Source organism: Giraffa tippelskirchi, chromosome 5 (genome assembly GCF_054371585.1).
Source record: "Giraffa tippelskirchi isolate mGirTip1 chromosome 5, T2T-mGirTip1v1.2.pri, whole genome shotgun sequence".
NCBI classification, from domain to species: domain Eukaryota; kingdom Metazoa; phylum Chordata; class Mammalia; order Artiodactyla; family Giraffidae; genus Giraffa; species Giraffa tippelskirchi.
Window position 1 is genome coordinate 32,079,632 of NC_137279.1, and position 15,581 is coordinate 32,095,212.

The 15,581-nt window shown below is 50.5% G+C and overlaps 1 protein-coding gene across 5 annotated transcripts in view; it reads right to left on the reverse strand.

Moving 5' to 3' along the window:
* NPHP4 (nephrocystin 4) overlaps window positions 1-15,581 on the reverse strand; it is a 133,262-nt gene that overhangs the window by 99,356 nt on the left and 18,325 nt on the right. For all 5 annotated transcript variants that reach the window (XR_014053643.1, XR_014053642.1, XM_081490312.1 and 2 more), the window contains exons 4-6: window positions 8,108-8,280; window positions 7,448-7,512; window positions 3,484-3,639 (exon numbers count right to left, since the gene is read on the reverse strand). Coding sequence is in view for 3 of the 5 variants with exons in the window: in XM_081490312.1 (XP_081346438.1) it covers window positions 3,484-3,639; window positions 7,448-7,512; window positions 8,108-8,280 (394 nt within the window). In the remaining 2 variants the exon portion in view is untranslated. The remainder of the gene's footprint in view (window positions 1-3,483; window positions 3,640-7,447; window positions 7,513-8,107; window positions 8,281-15,581) is intronic.

The following is a 15,581-nucleotide window of genomic DNA, read 5'->3' on the forward strand; positions in this document are numbered from 1 at the left end:
GTGGGCAGTCAGCTCGACCTGGGAAGCCTGGTGGGAGAACCCCATCAGTACACAAGGTGCTCAGGCTTGGGGCGCAGGGCCCCTCCAGGGACCCGTATGTTGTTTGCGAAAGTGCAGCATCAGCAGTTTGGGGCTGGGGAAGCACCTCAGTAGGTGGAGGCCCAGCCCGAGGACACACCAGCTGAGAGGGGCCACCACGTGGCAAGCCTGCACATCAGTTCTCGGGACAGCTCTGCCTAGCTCGGCTTAATAGATGAGGAAGTGGGGCTGGGGTCAGCGCGCTGGTGGGTCAGCCCGGGGAAAGCCCCGCACCAGCACAGAGTTGGCATGCTGATGTTCAAGATACAGGAGGGAGGGAGGATGGGCTCCCAGGGAGCAGAGGGCAGTGAGCAGGGCCAAGCAGGAGATGAGAGATGGCTGACAGCACAAGCGCCCAGCAGGGCAGCGGGCAGAGGTGAACCCCTGCACTGACTGCCCAGCGCAGTGCTCTGGGGTACCGCCTCACCACCCCTGCCAGCCAAACCTCCTGTAGCTACCACACTTATGAATACCACATGTGAACCTACAATGACCTCCATCCACATTTCAATTGAAAACAACCCACTCCTAGCACTGACATATATCCACTACCATGCGTAAAATAAATAGATAGTGGGAAGCTGCTGTATAACACAGGGAGCCCAGGCTGGTGCTCTGTGATGACATAGAGGGGTGGGAAGGAGTCGGAGGGAGGCTCAAGAGAGAGGGGATGTGTATATACTTATGGCTGACTTACAATGTTGTGTGGCAGAAACTAATACAACATTGCAAAGCAATTATCCTCCAATTAAAAATTGAAAAAAATAAAACAGAGTGAAAGCAATTCACTTCTCCCACATTGTGGTATTTTACAAATGAACAAATAGCCAAGTCCCATCATGACATCAAAATAAAACAAGCCCTCAGCAAGTTAGACAAGTGATTCCCACCACCGAGGCCAGCACCAGCCCCTGCCTGGGCCCTTTAGGGCCATAAAACACTAACCAGCAAAACAACTCTTTCAAGAGTGAGTCACAAAAGCCCATGAGATCCTGGGCAGAATTTGCAACAGAAACAATAACCGCTGTCAGAAAGCGGGCTGGGTGCCTGGGAGGCTGCGCATGGGAGCTGAGCAAGAGGCTCTCTGCTCCCAGGTGGTCTGGGGACTGGAGGGGAGGTTGCCCTGGTCCCCTCTCCCTCAGAGGAGTGAGCACAGCTCCTGCCCAAGTGAAGGCAGCTCCCGCCCACCTGCCAGAGTGCATTCTGGTCATTTGTTTCTAAACAACAACATAAATTGTTCTCATTTTTGCCATTTTACAGGCACCACCTGCATCTGTCAAAGGCCCAGTGCTCGCCACTCCACATCAGAGGCAAACCGGAGGCCAAGGGGGCTCAGCCCGTTCAAAAACGCGAACTCAGGGTCAGGAGCTGGACTCGAGCTCCTTGAATCCAGAACTCCTCTCCATGCCATAGCCCTTTACCCCTCCAGCCCGAGGGATGCTGAGAACAAACGTGGGGCCTGTTTGGGCCCCTGAGCTTCTCCTGCACCTCCCAGGACGGACACAGAAGCAGGTCCGCACTCCACTTCTGTATCTTCATGCTTTAGCTGCAGTTCTACTGCCCCCCGCTGGTGATAGATGCACGTCAGGCCTCAAAAACATTCTGCTTAAAACACCCAGAATCCCAGGTCAGAAAGACTCATACACTGACTTCCTGCCTGGGTGGGGGTGGGGGGGAGCTGACAGCACCTTCCTGACCAGTGGGCAGGGCTGGGGCGGGGCTTAGAGAAGATGTCACATTCTCATCACTCCTCAGCACAACCAGGAGGTAATCTCTCCAGCCTGTAACTCTTATTACTCCTCCCTCTGGGCTAAACACAGGTGCCTCACAGGGGGCAACATGGCTGCTTGGGGGGTGCTGCAGGGAGGGGGTTAGGGCTTGGTGACCCAGGACAGATCTAAACCTGGAGCTCCCCCCCACCCACACACACACACAAGAACATGCTCCTGTTCATGGTTAATTGGTCATTTCTCATGTATAATCGTCTCGTCTCTGAGATGCTGGAGAAACAATGAGCTCAGGATGGTGATGACCGCCATGCACCCGTCCCAGGAGTTCATGACCTCAGATGATAAGGTCTGCAGCCCAGCCTAGACCCCAGCACCTAGGCCATGCACACAGACATCGTTGCTGAGACACACACTCTCCCTTCTGGAGCTGAGCCTCCTTTTTGGGTCCTGGGTGTTTCTGTTCTGAGCCAAACACTCAGCACCTCCCAGCTCTCCTCCCCGCTGCTCACACTACATCCTGCCTCTCCTGGATGGAGCAGGGAGCCAGCTCCCAAGAACAGAGGTTCCAGCAGTGCCAGGTGGGGAAGGCTGTTGCGGTCCCTTCTCCTAGAGTCTTCCAGATGGCCAGAAAAAAAGCCCCCACAAGTGCCCAAAAGGAGCAGGAGGCCAAGGAGGTATGGCCCATCAGTAGAACTTAAATGCAGATCAGCCCCCAGAGTGATTCACGACTGTGAAGGGCTGACCTTTATCCACCAAGAGGATCAACTCCTAAATCAAGACACAGCCCTGAGCCTGTTCCATGGATTTCAGTTCCAAAGTAATCAAGCAGCTTTACTCACAAATCAAAAGGTGGACCAGCCCAAGGTCAGTGGACATGTAAACGGATAAACAAAAGGTGGTCCTTCCATACGATGGGTACCACTCAGCCTTAATAAGCAAGGAAATTTCAACACACGCAACAACACAGATGAACCTTGAGGACATTATGCCAAGTGAAATAAACCAGTCATGAAAGGACCAATACTGCAGGATTCCACTTCTGTGAGGTCCCTAGAGGAGTCGGTTCATAGGGACAGAGAGTAGAATGGTGAGGGACAGAGGCTGGAGGGGGGATGGAGAGGGCAGAGAGATGGGGAGTTGGTATTTAATGGGACAGAGTTTCAGTTGGGGAAGATGCAAAGGCTCTGGAGATGGATGGGGGGATGGCTGCACAACAACGTGAGTGGACTTAATGCCACTGAGCTGGACACTTAAAAACGGCTAAAATAGTCAAGTTTTACATTATACCTATTTTACCATAATTAACAAGTTATAATAACCAAGCCACTGATATGGCGGCCCAGCACAGTTGAGATCCAGCAACAGTGGTTTTCCTGGTCATGGTCGTACAGACGTGAGCTATCTGTCTTATGAGACCATTTCCTGAGGAGAGAAGGCAGAGAGGACCTGAGAGACGCGAGGTGTGTTCAGGAAGGGAACACCAGTGAGACGATCCAGCCACCCTTCTCCTCCTCCTCACTTCCCCCTTCTTCTCCCCCTACCACCACCGAGCGTTAGCCAGAGGGATAGCCAGAGGGACCCAACCAGCGCTCACCCCATACGGTCCAGTTCCTGCAAGATCTGACTGCGAACTAACAGAGACTCATCAAATGACCAGAAACACAAGAGTCCTCACCTGATTCTCCGTGAGCTGGAAGGAGGCCAGGTATCTGCTGCAGACCGGACACAAGAAGGTTCTCAGGAAGAAGATGGAACACGGGCTCCAGGAGCGGGTGTGGCCTCAGCGTGTACTGCAGGCTGCAGTTCTCAATGATGGTCATGTGCTTGTTCTCTGGGGGAGAAAACACCTCCTGTGACAGCTAAAACCGAAGCACCTTCAGTCAAACAGGCCAATAAGCCGAGCAGCTTGGGAAAGAGCCAGACCAAGAGGAAAAGTATTTTTCTAGGAAGAGAGGGGAATTGCTCTGTTCGTTCAGCCAAAAGCAAAAGAGAATCAACACTTAATAACTCTCTTTGGTAAAATTGCAATGAAAGAGACACTTGTTTTTTGATCTGACATAATAGAATCTCTCGACTCATCTCTTCCCCTGAGCAGTGTAGTCAGGTATGGCTCACTCCCATGATCAGAGGGACCTTGGAGGGTGCTCTGACAAAAATATCTCTTCTTCAGTCTCGGCCTCACATTCATCAAGCCCCACAAAGCAGCAGGACTAGGTGCTGGGCAGCCAGCGACATCCAAGACAGAGTCCTGTCCTCAAAGAGGGACCATTCTTCTGCAGTGACTAAGATACAAGCCCACTGACACCCGTAACACATGGGAGAATGGGATCCAAACCCCAAGAAAGTTTTGGATAATACGCTGGGGAAGTGGGAAGAAGGAGAGCTTCCTGAGAAAGGAGCAGCCGCTGGGAAGAGCTCAGACAGAGCTCTCAGGGAGGTGGAGGGAAGGCGTCAGCAGAAACTGGGTGCAGGGTCACAGGGCCTGGGGTTGAGGGGGACACAGACATACTCTCAACACACACCCACCAAATGGTGCATCTTGCTAGTGCTTGATTTCCTCCACTGATAGGTGACTCACCACCTCCTGAGGCGCACTAAGTGATCTCGTAAGAACTAAATGTGCATTCATTAGAAAATAAAACTGTAGTGTTGAAAATTGTATTTTTAATATCTGACCACTCCACACGTGGGATCTGCTTACTGTAAGACATTAAATGCCCTAGAAGGCACTCTGCTACATGGCTGGCTGGAGAGCACATTGGTACAATTGCCATGGAAGGCAAACAGGGGAAATAATACAAAACTGCACATGGGGGGCCCCCCCAGACCAGCAATCCCACTTCCAGGAATTTACCCTACAGATTCACCTGCACATTCACAAAAGGGCAGATGTCCACTGCACCTTCAATCCTCTGCTCCTACAGAACAGCTCCAAGTGTCTGTTTGGGGGGCAGGGGAGGCAGTTCAATCACAAACAGCAATTCAACTAAATGCCACCCAGTGGTAAAAAGAGTAAGCATGCTTCCTAGTGCTGATATGAAACACCCTCCAAGATAAACAGTTAAGGGGAAAAACAAAGGTCTGGGACGACTAGACGGGGGCAAAAACAAGACCACAAGCATGCATATCTGCTCGTGTGTTATCAGAAGACCCAGAAGGACCCACAAGAGCCCAGAGAGGAAATCACCTGTGATGCCGGTGAGGAGTGGAGCACAGGGGTGAGGAGACCTCACCTGAACCTTCTCACACTGTTTCAAACTTTGAATTCTGGATTATGTGACTGCATCACCCAGTCAAGAAAAATACCCCACATTTTTGGAAATGCCCCCTGAGAGGATGAGCTGTCAGTCTGTGGCTGTCCCTCCTCAGGCCCGTCACACATCCATAGCCCCCATACCCTCCTCCAGAACCGTGGTCCTAGAATGGACCTGGGGGGGGGGGGGCGTTGGTGCTTGCTGTTTAACAGTTGCTGAGTCTAAGGATACTTCAGGAGAGAAAATGCTGGCAAGTCAATGATTAAATTCAATTGGGGAATAACCTAAAAGGGCTTCCCTGGTGGCTCAGAGAGTAAAGAATCTGCCTGCAATGTAGGAGACACTGGTTTGATCCCGGGTTCGGGAAGAAACCCTGGAGAAGGGAATGGCTACCCACTGCAGTACATCAAGGCAGTACATTGTCACCCTGCTTATTTAACTTATATGCAGAGTACATCATGAGAAATGCAGGGCTGGACAAAGCACAAGCTGGAATGAAGATTGCTGGGAGAAATATCAATAATCTCAGATATGCAGATGACACCACCCTTATGGCAAAAAGCAAAGAACTAAAGAGCCTCTTGATGAAAATGAAAAAGGAGAGTGAAAAATCTGGCTTCAAACTCAATATTCAAAAAACTAAGATCATGGCATCTGGTCCCATCACTTCATGGCAAATAGATGGGGAAACAATGGAAACAGTGACAGACTTTATTTTCTTGGGTTCCAAAATCACTGCAGATGGTGACTGCAGCCATGAAATTAAAAGACACTTGTTCCTTGGAACAAAAGCTATGATCAACCTAGACAGCTTATTAAAAAGCAGAGATATTATTTTGCCAACAAAGGTCCGTCTAGTCAAAGCTATGGTTTTTCCAGAAGTCATGTATGGATGTGAGAGTTGGACCATAAAGAAAGGTAAGCACTGAAGAACTGATGCTTTTGAACTGTGTTGTTGGAGAAGACTCTTGAGAATCCCTTGGACTGCAAGGAGATCAAACCAGTCCATCCTAAAGGATATCAGTCCTGAATATTCATTGGAAGGACTGATGCTGAAGCTGAAACTCCAAAACTTTGGCCACCTGATGCAAAGAACTGACTCACTGGAAAAGACCCTGATTCTGGGAAAGATTGAAGGTGGGAGGAGAAGGGGGTGACAGAGGACGAGACAGTTGGATGGCATCACCGACTCAATGGACATGAGTTTGGGCAAGCTCCAGGAGTTAGTGATGGACAGGGAAGTCTGATGTGCTGCATTCCATGGGGCTGCAAAGAGTCAGACACGACTGAGCAACTGAACTGAACTGACCCACTCCAGTAATCTTGCCTGGAGAATTCCATGGACAGAGGAGACTAGTGGGCTACAGTCCATGGGGTCGCAAAGTCAAACACGACTGAGCAACTAACACTAAAAGCCAGTCTTTATCATTAAAGTTAAGTTTCTGACTAACTGTTCCTCAATCATGAGATTTTCACCAAATTCAGGGAGTAGAAGTAGGCTCAGGGTTTCACACAGGCTGGAAGGCAGACACCAAGTTTCCACCATGGAATCCAGGCAACATCTCAGAGACAGAAAGTCACCCCCTACTCCCCCCAAACAGATCCACCTCCACCACTAGAACCCTGTCCACACCCCTCAGGTCAGAAAAGAGCCCCACACCAGGCCCCTAAAATGGCCTGTCACCCCATCCCCCTGCTTCACCAGGCACCCCTTCGTCCACCCTCCACTCAGCCAGCAGCCGGGGGGGAGCCTCACGTCTCTTCCAGGGGCACCCTGGCTGCTTGGGGGGAGAGGCCACAGAGCCAGGCAGGAAGCCCACACTGCCCTAAGGTGGCCACTCAGCGCTGAGCCCACACAGATTAGGTGCTCCTGCAGGACGTCCCTGTCACTGGCACCACTGGACACCTTGCTGTGCTGGAGACAACCCATGCCCTTTCTGGTCAGAGGCTTCCAGGGGCAGCCGGTGACCGTGATGGACAGCAAGTACTCACACGGGGGCAAAGCTGCTACCCAGAGGCCAGAAGGCCAGCAGCCCTCCCTCCAGGTGGACCCCACGGAGTCATCCTCACAAAGCTATGTGCTCCCTTCAGGCTCATGTGTCTCAGGTCTTCAAATTTTCATTTTTTTTTACTTTTTGGCTGCACGGCTTGGCACACAGGATCCCAGTTCCCCAATCAGGGATGGAACCTTTAGCCGCTGCAGTGGGAGCACAGAGTCCCAACCAGTGGGCCGCCCAGGGTCTTTAAATTATGTCAGACTCCAAGCCCACGTTACACATTCCTCAGATCTATTAACACCTGAGCTAAGCTGGTGACGCTCCAGTACTCAGGGAAGTGACATGATGAGCAGGTGCTATGGAGGCCTGGCCAGGCCGCGTCTCTTACGTTCTATGGGGTCCTGAAGGAGCGGGTGGAGGAGGGCTCGCGGGGTCCCATGATACAGTCTCAGCCTGCAAAACAAGAGCACACCATGGAGCCAGGGTGGATAAGCCTCCATCTACAGGGACAACGCAAACCCCACCATGGCTAAAATGACCACACACAGCCCTGCCCATCTGGGCACGTCCAGGTCCTAACATAACAGAGCCTGGCACATAGTGGACCCCCAGCCAGGGTTTGCTGAGTGAACCCCTACTGCTCCCTGGGAGCTTGTCTGGGAAGAACCTACTGCTTACACTCCAGACTCTTAGGAGGTGGACACTGCTGTCCATCAGGCACAGATGATGAATTCAGAATCAAGAGTTTAAACAACTGGCCCAAGACCCCACAGGAGTGAGGATGGAGCAGGACTCAGCCCGTATCCTCCTTACATCAGATCCCACCCCCTTGGCCAAAGCCAGTCCTGCTCCCTCCTGGAAAAGGAAGGACGGCTGGGCTTATACAGCAACAGCAAACACTGTTACAACCTGAAGCAAAAACATCCCTAGGCGACTATGATAAACACACACAAACTGACAAATTCAGAGCTTCCTATTGTGGACAAGCAGTTAATTCACCACACAAAGATGCAGGGAACCCCAACGACTGAGGAAACAAGGCAGATACCGTTTGTCCTGGGAGGTTGAAGTTGGAGATTCCTGCTTGTGGCTGAAGATCCGAAGGATTCCAAACCCACAGGACAGAGTCTGAAGGGTCCCATCTCGTCTCCTGCCTTCAGCCACCACCTCCACCACGGCCACGACATGAGGATGGTTCAAGGATGTGTGAAAATACAAGGGCTGCCAAAGAGAAGCGGACAGAGTGAATGCTCACGACCTGCAAAGAGGAAAAGCTCAGGGATGCAGGCGGGCTCCCTCCTCACCCTCCACCATTCTCATGTCGATGCCACAAACACACCGTGTGGGGAACAGCATCCCTTCCAGGCACCAGAGAGGAGAAGGGGCCAGGAAGGGACACCCTCAGAGACAGACAATGGAGTCACAGCTCCTCCTTCCAAGACACCCAGCATCTGGACGCAAGACTGCTTGCTTCTCCTCTAGGAGTTTTTCATCCTCAAAAGATGCCAAAAGACATTAGAGCGTCTGAAGAGGAAAGGGGCTGGGGCAGCCATGCACTGCACCCTATCACCTGCCAGGACCCTGAGTCAAAGATGTAAGTAGCCCATGGCACCCACACATCCAGTGAACTGCCCACCACACCCACACGTCCACCGAGCTGCCCACATTGCCCACACGTCCACAGAGCCTTTTCATGCAATGCCCACTGCCAAACTTCAATCACAACTCATCAATACTGACTCTAATCCCTGTTTCCTGTGGAAATACCATGAGGCTGCATCTGAATGAATTCTGTTTTAACTAAGCAATATCCTGGGATTTCTTGAGGATTTCATTCTGTCATCCCCAGTCCAGAATGAGATGGTTGGACAGCATCACCAACTCAATGGACATGAGTTTGAGCAAACTCCAGGAGATAGTGAAGGACAAGGAAGCCTGGCATGCTGCAGTCCACAGGGTTGCAGACAGACATGACTTAGCGACTGAACAACAACAACAAAATATCTTTGTTTATAACAAATATCGCCTTGAGAATATTTAAGACAAGATTTGGTGAGGCAGGGGTCCAAGCCAAGCAAAGGATACTCAAATTGCTACTAAAAGATTTCCCACTTGTAGCTTCTCCATGGGGTGGGGAGTGAGAAAGACGACACAGCTGGGTCAAATCCAGCTCCCGTCCCTGAGATGCACGTGCCCACATGGGAACAGAAACACCTTGCTTCTGCCACTGTTTCCAATCTCCTGAAATCCAGTGCAGTCAGTCTCATCTAAAACTAACAAACGTCATAGACACAGACGATAAAAATGGAGGCACTAACTACGTTTGAGAATCTTCAGGGAACAAGCATCCCGGGAGCCCAGGTCAGTGCTGAACTGAGGCTCTGTACTCAAGGGGTCGCTGGAACTCAGCGTCCTTGTTGGGGCGAAGCCCAGGTGGTAGAGTCACCTACTGAGCACAAGGACCACCCCCCAACACAGGGCTGGGCTGGTCTGCGGCAATGTGATTTAAACTTGGAATAATCCCCCATTAACGAGTCATTACCACGGTGTCACCAAGAAAACGTTTACTGTAATCACAGACTGTCAGCCCAGGATAACAGAGAGACACATTAAAACATCAACCATGAGATATAAATCGTTATTCTATTATCTTTTATTGCAAAATGATGAAATAATGACCACTTACAGCTGACAGGTGGTTGGACCAAGAGAGAATTATGTTTCCATTTCCAAGACTTGAGTACTGTTTTAAAAAGCCCCACCGTAAAGTCAAGTTTGTCATTATCTCACCTCCCACATTTACACCTGTGCATATCGGTTTTATGGACACTACCCACTTTTCTTCTTGGCAGTGAAACAAACATTGTCAGCTCTGATGTAGAGCAGCCATAATCCTCCAGCTTAGAGGTCACCTTGAAATCCTTTGCCCAGAGGCGGTAGGACCAGCTGCTTTGGGCATGTCCCAGGCACCAACTGGACTTCTCTGGTGGCTCAGCTGGTAAAGAATCTGCCTGCAGTGCAGGAGACCTGGGTTTGATCCCTGGGTTGGGAAGATCCCCTGGAGAAGGGAACAGCTATCCACTCCAGTATTCAGGCCTGGAGAATTCCATGGACGGTATAGTCCATGGGATCGCAAAGAGTCAGACACAACTGAGCAAATTTCACTTTCATGTTCACGTATCAATTCATGGCTATCGCCTCTCCCTTTCCTTTACCACTGCAAACAATTATTCTGAGACCAAACCAACAACAGAGCCTCACTCTGGTCTGTCCCAGAGACTCCATTTTCACCAGCAGGGTTGGCCTTGGAAGCTCAGCATGTTACAAGGCAACACAAGGTCTGAGTGCCTCATTCCCTCACTACTGATGGGTAAGGACTAATGCTTTTCCAAACGTGATTTACCGCCTCTCTAATAAGCATGCCGCACATACTAAAGAACTTCCAAGGACTTGTCTGGTGATCCAGCGGTTAAGACTTCACTTTCCAATGCAAGGGGTGAAGGTTCGATCCCTGGTCAGGGGGCTAAGATCACACGTGTCTCTCGACCAGACAAAACAAAACACAAAACAGAATCAATACTGGAACAAATCCAATAAATACTTCTAAAAAATGGTCCACATCAAAAAAAAAAGAAATTCTAAGGAACCTGGAAACACGATCTAGCCCTCAAGAAGTTCAAAGGTAAAGGTTAATTTGTTGTTGTTGTTCAGTCGCTAAATCATGTCCAACTCTTTGTGACCCCATAGACTGTAGCACACCAGGCTTCCCTGTCCTTCACTATCTCCCAGACTTTGCTCAAACTCATGTCCACTAAGTCCGTGATGCCATCCAACCATCTCTTCCTCTGTCGCCCCCTTCTTCTGCCCTCAATCTTTCCCAGCATCAGGGTCTTTTCCAATGAGTTGGCTCTTCGCATCAGGTGGACAGAGTATTGGAACTTCAGCTTCAGCATCAGTCCTTCCAATGAATATTCAGGGCTGATTTCCCTTAGGATTGACTGGTTTGATCCCCATGAAGTCCAAGGGACTTCTCAAGAGTCAGCTTAGGCAGGTAGAAAATACACACCCTGCCCAGGGCCGACCAGCTCGGAAGATCTGTGCAAGTAAAAGCCCTAGGGATGAACCACACAACTCTGTGGCTTCAACCCTTCAGGCACCTGGCCGGGGGATCCCCAGAGGAGCCAAGTCACCTAGAACCCAGGCCCCCTACCCCCACCCCACCCCCGTGGGCTTGGTCAGACATCCCAAGCACGATCAAGCAGTTCTGCAAGCTAGCCCTCCAGGAACTTCCCTGGTGGTCCAGTGGTAAAGAATCCTCCTTCCAATTCAGGGGACACACTGATCCCTGGTCAGAGAACTGAGAACCCAGTTCCACATGCCACAGAGTGACTCAGTCCACGCACTGTAACTACTGACCCCATGCACCACATTGAAAGACCCCACATGATGCAGCTAAGATCCGACGCAGCCAAGTAAATAAATATTTTAAAAAACCAAGCCCCCCAGGGTCAGGATGCCTGGCAGCGGCCATGCAGGATGCCTGGAGATGCATCAGCTGCCACCACGGGATTAAAAGTTGAAGTCAAGCCCGTCCAATTACCGAGAGAGAAGCCATGGGACACAGAAGAGTAGGGCTCTGGTCCCCCCACGCCACAGCTCACTCATCCGCCCTTGACAAGGTGCCCCCCTGACAGGATAAACTGGTTAATAAATCACAGAAATGCTCCTGTCTTAATGCCTTCATCTTCAAAAATGCCGACATTTTCCCTCAGGGCTGAGGGTCCATTTTTCACACACGTGACAGAATCGAAATTGGGCCTCAGATGAAGACGGGCGTTTGTGCAGAGGCTTCGTCCACAGCTGCACAGCCGCTTGACCTGCCCTAAGTGACACACGCTCTTCTATCCCAGGCTGAGGACAAGGCCGGGGAGAGAGGCGCAGAAATTAAACTAGTACTTTCCGAACAATTTTGTTTTCCTCTTCTTTGACCTCACCAAGCAGCCTGCAGGATCTCAGTTCCCCAACCAGGGATCAAACCTGTGGCTACATGGTGTCCTAATCACTGGACCACCAGGGAAGCCCCACCAAACAATTTTCTTTAGTAAACCTTTAGTAGGGTAGCTTCTGGAAGGTAAACACACCACATACCCATCTGCAGCCGCTATCTGTCAGCTCAGCCTTCCACTGGAGGCTCAGAACAGTTTGCTGCACACAACCGGCTGCAAGACTGACCGCTCCAAGCACAGTGAATCCACCGAGCAAAACTCTCCTCTGGGAGATGCAAAATCTCTAATTCCAGTCAGAAGCTTCCACTCATCTGGAGTGGGGCTCACCATTATTTGCAGGAAAAGAACACAGCTTTGGAGATAGTGCCCCCACCACCACCCCCACACCAAGAGACTCAAAGTCTCTGTGGAGCCAGGGTTGACAAGCTCTCATCTACAGTGACAACGCAAACCCCACCACGGCTGAAATGACCACACACCATCTCACCCATCTGGACATTTCCAGGTCCTAACAGAACAGCCTGGCACAGAGCAGACCCCCAGCCAGTGTTTGCTGAGTGAGCCCCTACTGCTCCCTGGGAGCTTGTCTGGGAAGAACCTACTGCTTACCCTCCGGACCCTTAGGAGGTGGACATTGCTGTCCATCAGGCACAGATGATGAATTCAGAGTCAAGAGTTTAAACAACTGGCCCAAGACCCCACAGGAGTGAGGGTGGAGCAGGACTCAGCCCTTATCCATCTTACATCAGATCCCAGCCCCTCAGCCAAAGCCAGTCCCACTCCCGCCTGGAGAAGGATGGCTGGGCTTATTCAGAAACAGCAAACCCAGTTACAACCTAAAGCAAAAACAGCCCCAGGAGACTGTGATGAACACACACAAGCTGACAAATTCAAAGCTTTCTATTGGAGAAGGAAATGGCAACCCACTCCAGTATTCTTGCCTAGAGAATCCTGTGGACAGAGGAACCTGGTGGGCTGCTGTCCATAGGGTCGCATAGAGTCAGACACGGCTGAAGCAACTTAGCATGCATGCATGAATTGGAGAAGGAAATGGCAACCCACTCCAGTATTCTTGCCTGGAGAATCCCAGGATGGAGGAGCCTGGTGGGCTGCCGTCTATGGGGTCGCACAGAGTCGGACACAAATGAAGCGACTTAGCGGCAGCAGCAGCTATTGCCCCCACATGTATGTCTATATGCTCAGATGCTCAGATGCTCAGGCGTGACCAACTCTTTGCAACCCCATGGACTGTAGCCCATCGGGATCCTCTGTCCATGGGATTCTCCTGGCAAGAATACTGGAGTGGGATGCCATTCTCTCTTCCAGGGGATCTCTCTGACCCAGGGATCGAACCTGTGTCTCTTAAGTTTCATGCAATGGCAGGCAGAGTCTTTACCGCTAGCACCACTTGGGAAGCCCACATGGTAGACAGTTCAATCACCAAACAACTAAATCCCTATGCTGGAAACATCATGGAGAGATATCATTTCTCCTTCTATTCATTCACTCACTTCTATACCCGCCCCCCCATTTCTGGCTCAGGGTCCTCAGGAGTTGTTTTGTTGAGCCAGACAGGAAAGAAATCCTCCTCGGTGACACGGCTAAGACCAGGCGCTCTCTGCAGAGACAGCTCCCCGGAGACACGCTGGATTCCTGTTTTGCAAATGGTTTAGATTAGGAGCAGCTCCTGGAACATGAGAGTGGGTAAGGAGAGGGGAGGGCATGTTCAGAAACCTGGCGATTAACCAGGGCAGGGTTAATCTGTCCACTGGGCAGAGCCTCCTGGAGTTTCCCTTGGATACACTGACATTCCTTGACAGCATCCACTTATTTTTTAATTTTATTGAAGTAGAGTTGATTTACAGATGTTGTGTTAATATCTGCTGTATAGCAAAGTGATTCGGTTATACACATATTGTTGCTGTTGTTCAGTCACTAAGTCATGTTGGACTCTCTGCAACCCCATGGACTGCAGCAGACCAGGCTCTTCTGTCCTTCACCATCTCCTGGGTTTTGCTCAAACCCATGTCCATCGAGTCAGTGATGCCATCCAACCATCTCATCCTCTGCTGCCCTCTTCTCCTCCTGTCCTCAATCTTTCCCAGCATCAGGATCTTTTCCAATGAGTTGGCTCTTTGCATCAGATGGTATATTCTTTTTTATATTCTTTTCCATGATGGATTATCACATAATATTGAATATATCAATAGTTCCCTATGCTATAAATATAAACCAGTTTGAATCTGCTAACCCCAAACTCCCAGTCCTTCCCTCCCCCAGCCCCCCACACACCCCTTGGCAACCATAAGTCTGTTCTCTATGTCTGTGAGTCTGTCTCTGTTTCATAGATATGTTCACTTGTGCCATATTTTAGGTTCCACGTGTAAGTGATATCATATGGTATTTGTCCTTCTCTTTCTGACTTACTTCACTCAGTATGATCATCTCTATGTTGACTCACATTGCGGCAAATGGCATTGTTTCGTTCTTTCTTATGGACAGCCTCCACTTTTAAAGGAGAGTCACCTCCCTTCTCAGAGGTGAAGAATTCACCTGGTGCAGGAGACATAGAAGGGAGAGGCTTCCCACTCCAGTATCCTTGGGTTTCCCTGGCAGCTCAGCTGGCAAAGAATCCGCCTGCAATGCAGGAGACCTGAGTTCAATCCAAGTCGGGAAGATCCCTTGGAGGAAGGCACGGCAACCCACTCCAATATTCTTGCCTGGAGAATTCCACGGTCAGAGGAGCCTGGCGGGCTACAGTTCATGGGATTGCAAAGAGTTGGACATGACTGAGCATGAGCACGCACTTCCCTCTCATTACGCTGACGAACAAGAACATTCAGGAGCCCGCTTCTCCCAGCCTTGGCAATGGGAAGAGGGAGCCACCTGAGACTCCAGCCACACCTGGGGCTGACATGGTCCCTGGAGGTATTATCCCCTAGTCTGGGTTCTGGCTGCCTGTGAAGAACCACTAGGATTCCTACCCAGTGGCTCGAGTTAAATAAATAAAGGAGGAAAAATGAGCCTTTCACTGCAGGCTGAGTGTGGTTAGTTAAGGAAAGAATTTAAGGGAGAATTATGTCCATCTCAGAAAGCAAGTGCAGGAACTGCATGGTGCTTTGGTCTCTCAGATTAATTTTTAAAGATATCTTTCAAGAGGCTGAAAGAATGATCGACTGTCTCAGCGCAAGTGAAGGGTGATTCCTCTCCACCGAGGGCAGCCTCGAAGCAGAACACAGAGATCTGAGCTCAGAGATGAGAGGCCTGGAGCTGGTGCCCTGTGGTCTGCCAGGCAGAGGGGGGAGGCTGGGATGAGAGTGGCATAAGGAATTCATCCCTCCCGGAAAGAAACACCCGGCTCGGCTCAAGGCAGGACTCCTTTCGTCCATGGTCTTTCCTACAGGACACTGTTTGCAAAGTAATGAAATAGCATCTTCTTTCAGGGCTGTGTATTACAAGGACAATTCAATCAAAACCCAGAGCCCAACAGAATCAACATGGTTGATTCATGAGTCT